Below are 5731 nucleotides of genomic sequence, written 5' to 3' on the forward strand. Positions count from 1 at the left end.
TAAATGTTACATCTGACAATGTTAGTGTTAATAATACTACTCTCTGTATTTTTGCCCAGGTCTGTCTTAAGGAAAATCAAGTAAAGTTTAATGTGAAGGATCAGAGATCCTAGTAAGTTATTTACTTACTTCTCTTTATGGACAACACTGAAAATACAAATTTTAGTTGTTATTCTTATACTATTACTTTAGTAACACACACCTTCCTTAATACTCTCAGTAATAACAAGCTAAAGGATAGAGATAGTAGTAATGAGGAAGAAGTAGATGACAAGTCTCTTCTTACAGATGTTGAGACTATAATAGAGGCTGATAAGTGTATTAGTAAGGATTAACAGGTCCTTACTAAATTGTTAGTAAAGGTCTAAGCTTTTGTTTCCAAGGTTAGTTTATATAATTTACTTACTTTCTTTATTCTATCTACTCACTGATTTTCTTTCTTTCTTTCTTTTTCTTACAGGTCTACTACTCACTAGTAGTAAAAAAATACTTTAAGTCATGTGTCCAAATGACACACTAAGCTAATAAGAAAGTGAAGAAGTTACAGCTTATAGTATACTGTACTACACACTAGGAAACATAGTAGGAAGTGTTAGACTGTATACTAGTACTATAAAAGGTGTGTAGTATAGATATATAGATGAACACACACCTTAAAACTGACTTGTTTTGTTAGACAGTATTGTTCTTTGTAATAACTGTAGACAACTCCAAACAAGTTCCAAGGGTTAGTTATAGGCAGGCACACTATAAGACATACAAATTTTCAGACAGAGAATGGGCCCTCATGTTACAAGTTTTGAATGTACTTAAGGTGAATACTGATCTTTTTTCTTACTTCTACATTGTCTTTAGTATAATAAATCTGAGTGTCTAAACATTCCTTCTATAGTACAAACAGTTTTGTATAACAACCTCAGCTTTCTCAGCTTGTTAGAGGAGTATGCTTGTTCTAACTAGATGATTCCTAATACTATTGTGTCTATCTAGAAAGAGGTTTGTCAATATTGTGTAATATGTGTGTATTTGACTAAAATCCTTGTGTAGTAACACTGTATAATATTGCCTACTTATAAGGGCTGGTACAAACTGGTCTACAGGAGTATCTAGAGCAAAGAGACACAAGCCAAGCTTAATCAAAAACCCTGGGTGGCCAAGCAAATCATTGTACTACAAGTAAACAAACTGTTATAAGTATTGTTAGAATACCCTCTGTAGTATTTGCAAATTCATACTGTAGGACTACTTTCTTAACTAGTAGCAGGTCTAAAACGTTTTACTTTGGGTACTAAACTGTAACAATACTAGTCTAATACCTGTCTAAGCCTTTATAGACAGAAAAGCTGATTCTTTGTTTAACCATACTATACAGTATAAATATCTATTGTTCTCTTGTTCTAATGTTGTTGAATCCAGTTTATGATGATAGTATACTAGTTGAAAATAGTAAGATTATCTTTAACATTGTTGAGGAGAAGACAGACAGTGTATTGTAAGGTGTTTCAGTGAGAAGGTACTTGTACACTCTTTATAGGACAGTAACAGGTTATTAACTACTAGTTGTTCTATAATGTATTCAGTACTAGTATTAGTAACACAGTTACAGACAAGATGACTATAGCATACATTACAGAGCAGATTTAGATGTGAAAGCAGAATATTGTAAGGACTGTTAAGGATACATTAACAATCATCTGAAAGTAGTACTGAGTATAACTATTTACAAGGCTTTTAAGAGTAGGGTTGAGTGTAAGACAATGTTAGACAGATAGTTAGTACTGGTTTGAACAGTTTGCTCATTAATGTCTCACAAATGTTTGTTTGTGTTGAGTAATAGTCTGTAGAAGGAAAGTGTATACTATTTAGTATTAGGTATTGTGTATTGCCTCATTTTATAAGAGATGATTTCAGTCTAGCAACAACCTATGAAGGTGCTAAAAGACATTTGTTTTTGTCTACTACAACAGTACTGAACAAATTCCCTTAGTAATCTTATTCTGTTTGTCTATAGTAAAGATAGTATAGACAGTGCTTTTATTACATACTGGACAATCCAAACGTTCAGCATTAATGATTACAAGTTCAAACATTACTATTATGTTAATGTCACTAACCTAAAGGGTGGCTTCCTGTCTAGAGTTCTCTAACTTGTATTAATGACACAGCAGTTTAGCTCTAGGAGAAACTTAATACAGAGTATAAACATCTTCTTAAGGACTAAAGATTACTTTACAAATAGAACATTTCCAAATACTATAGTTACTGTGTCTTGAGCTTGATTAGTCAAAGATGCTTGACAGAAAACTTATAATAAGCTACATTACTAGCTGCATTTTCCTTTTCTATTTTGCTATTGTATTATACAGTACATTAGCTAACATACTTTGTTTCCTGAATAGTCTTACAGCTCTGTATAACAAGTTTTCTTGTCTAAGACAGTACCTACTATATTTCAAATTCTTCTAATGTTTGAGGACTTCCATAATAAGCTTAAAGCCTTTAAATACAAGACTAGCTTTGAGCTACTAGTACTAGCTATTAATAATACTCTCAAGACAGTTAATAAGTATTATAGAAAGGTACAACAGTCTTCTGTCCAAGTTGTATGTATCTGTATGTATTTTTTCTTATATTTCTCTTTTATTCTTTTACTTATTCATTTAAGATCTTACTGTTGTTTTCATAAATATTGTCACATGTATAATTTGTGATTTTCATTACACTAAATACACTCAAATACAAAATCTACTATAACTTAACTAATACTTAACCAAATTACATGATCTAAGTTGTAAAAATTATACTTTTGAAGTATCTTTCATATTCCAGAAAAACTGAAGTAAAATGAGCAAAAATTGAGTAAGATACAATACAATATGTGAGTTTTCCCTATATTTCATGTATATAAGTTTTCCTGACCCTAAAACTGATTGTACAATACTATAAACTAGTCTAAATGAAGAATATAACTTTATTATTAATTTACATATTGAATTCTAACTAGGATACAGAATATACATATAAGTATAATACATATTTAAGTTTGCTAAAATTGAGCATTTCCCTCTAACCTCTCTACACTTAGAGAAGGTTCTTCTAAGTATTATTTATGTTTGTAAATTCATTCCAAATAAATTAGACTAGTTTCAAACAGTTTTAATAGACTTAGTATGGATTTCTAGTCTAAATAAAGTAGAAAGTCATTATTCTATATACTACTTTAATAGTACTTCTCTAACTTATATAACTTTACTATAACTTATAAAAGTACTTATATTTAATATATTTTGTTTATACTAAATTTACAAACATGAATAATACTTAGAAGAACCTTCCCTAAGTGTAGAGAGGTTAGAGGGAAATGCTTAATTTTAGCAAACTTAAATATGTATTATACTTATATGTATATTCTGTATCCTAGTTAGAATTCAATATGTAAATTAACAATAAAGTTATATTCTTTATTTAGACTAGTTTATAGTATTGTACAATCAGTTTTAGGGTTAGGAAAACTTATATACATAAAATATAGGGAAAACTCACATATTGTATTGTATCTTACTCAATTTTTGCTTATTTTACTTTAGTTTTTCTAGAATATGAAAGATACTTCAAAAGTATAATTTTTACAACTTAGATTATGTAATTTGGTTAAGTATTAGTTGAGTTATAGTAGATTTTGTATTTGAGTATACTTAGTATAATAAAAATTATGAATTGTATGTGTGACAATATTTATAAAAACAACAGTAATCCATACATTAAGGATAAATACTTTAGAACTTTTAATACTCTTAATAACACTAAAGTTATTAATAAGAAAGCTATAACTGTTATAAACAAAATAGTAAGTAATGTCTTTAACTTTTTCTTTATTTTATTAACTTTCTACCCTAGTTTAATAAGTATAAAGATGAAATCTGTTAAAGGACTTTATAAGTAAGTAGAAAACATTTATAGTATATTTTTCTACCTTTTTCTTAGAGTTATTAAGCTTCTTCAGAGGTTACACTAAGAAGTCTACTACTAAATGTAAAGCTACTAACCTTATCTTTGTTTACCTTAAGTATGAGTTACTTAAAGACTACTATAAAGTATTGTCTACAGTATAAAAGCTCTATACCTAAGGTAACTTAAGAGGAACTTCTTTACTACCTTAAAGATCCTCTTGTTAAGAAAACAGACAAGTTTAATATACTTACATGGTAGAAAGTAAGTAGAGCTTATATATTTCATTTATTTCTTATACTAATACTCTTTTTTAGAAGAATAGTATTTGTTATCCAATTCTTACTTACATAGCTTAGGATTACCTTACTAAAGCTTGTAAATACAAAGTAGTGTAACTAACTTCTTCTAGAAACTTTTAAAGTAATTGAAATTCTTAAAACTTATTATTATTCTCTTTATAAATAGTCTAGTATAAAGTACTAGCTATATATTACAAAAAAAAGAATAGACACTATTTGTTGTAGAATACTTGAACTTCTCTACTTACATTAGGGATACACTCTTAAGTTGACTATAAGTATAAGTTCTACTAGTCTAGGTCATACTTAGACTAGACCTGGACTAGACCTTAGGTCTGGTTTACAAATGTTTAGGTTCAGGTCCCTCCTTTATTTAAACTATATAAAGAGGTTCAAGTTATAGTCTAGGTAAAGGAGGGGTAGACTAGTCTAAAACTAAACTATAGTAACTATATACTTAATATTTAGACTGTCAAAACAGTAAGTGTCTCAGATTAAAAAAAGTAACTAGAACTAGTTTCTTGTCTAACACTAATCCCTTATCTAGTACTAATCCCTTATCTGAGAAAGGAGAGAATTGTACAATACTTTTACAGTACATTAAGTAATGTAAATTAGTAACAAACACAGTATTAGTACATACTTCTTATAAAGTAAAAATATAAAAGTACTATTATTCTAGCTAAAACAGACATTAAGAAGAACAAGTATAGTCTATACTCTATAAATCTTCTTTAGTATCTTCTCTAACACTTAGTTATTATTTACTATCCTAATCTTCAAGTCTGTCTTATATTAACTATCTGTTAGTTTAGGATTCAGCTTGACAGTCAGATAACAAGCTTTCTTAGATTTTCTACCCTAATCAAAGTTAACTAACATTATTTCCTTATTAGTACAGATAATGTTTGTATTACACAGATTACTATGAATGAATTCTGTTTTGTAAAACAAGTCTACAAGATACTACAGCTTACTTACCTACTACTCTTAACAATCAGACAGTTTTTGTGTACAGAGAATTGGTACAACTATTAGGTAATAATCTATTGTGACTATATGCTAGCTACTAGACAGTTTGTTAAAACTACATATTTTTGACACATGACCTGAGTCAGTATAAAACTTGTAGAGATCTATTAAGTACTACTATATAAACTTTACAATAATCTCCTCCTTATTGTCTGTCTTAGTAATGTACAAGAGCTAGGAGTCTTGTTAATTATTATACTATTTAGCAATGTAGAAATTACTGCCTTTTTCATAAGTATTGTCACACTTGATAATTCATTATTTTTTGTCACAAAAGTAAACAAAACAAAAAAATAACTATTTCTTACTCAATTCTGTACAGAATTCAGTAATTATTTGACATAATTTTTTTTTTAAATATGCTTCAAATAGAAACTTTAATTATTAAATTTGAGCAAGATTTGACTGAGTTATAGTGAAAATACACTGTTTTTCATGTTTTCTTAATA

The 5731-nt window shown here is 28.3% G+C and overlaps 1 protein-coding gene across 1 annotated transcript; it reads left to right on the forward strand.

Annotated features, from left to right (window-relative positions):
* Positions 1-1334: 1334 nt before the first annotated feature.
* Positions 1335-1496, forward strand: FOMMEDRAFT_71844 (uncharacterized protein; the record flags this gene model as incomplete). The annotated part of the gene is made up of 1 exon (XM_007261070.1): positions 1335-1496. A coding segment is annotated over one exon (162 nt), but the record flags the coding sequence as incomplete, so codon positions are not given.
* Positions 1497-5731: the final 4235 nt, after the last annotated feature.

Source organism: Fomitiporia mediterranea (genome assembly GCF_000271605.1).
Source record: "Fomitiporia mediterranea MF3/22 unplaced genomic scaffold FOMMEscaffold_1, whole genome shotgun sequence".
Lineage (NCBI taxonomy): Eukaryota > Fungi > Basidiomycota > Agaricomycetes > Hymenochaetales > Hymenochaetaceae > Fomitiporia > Fomitiporia mediterranea.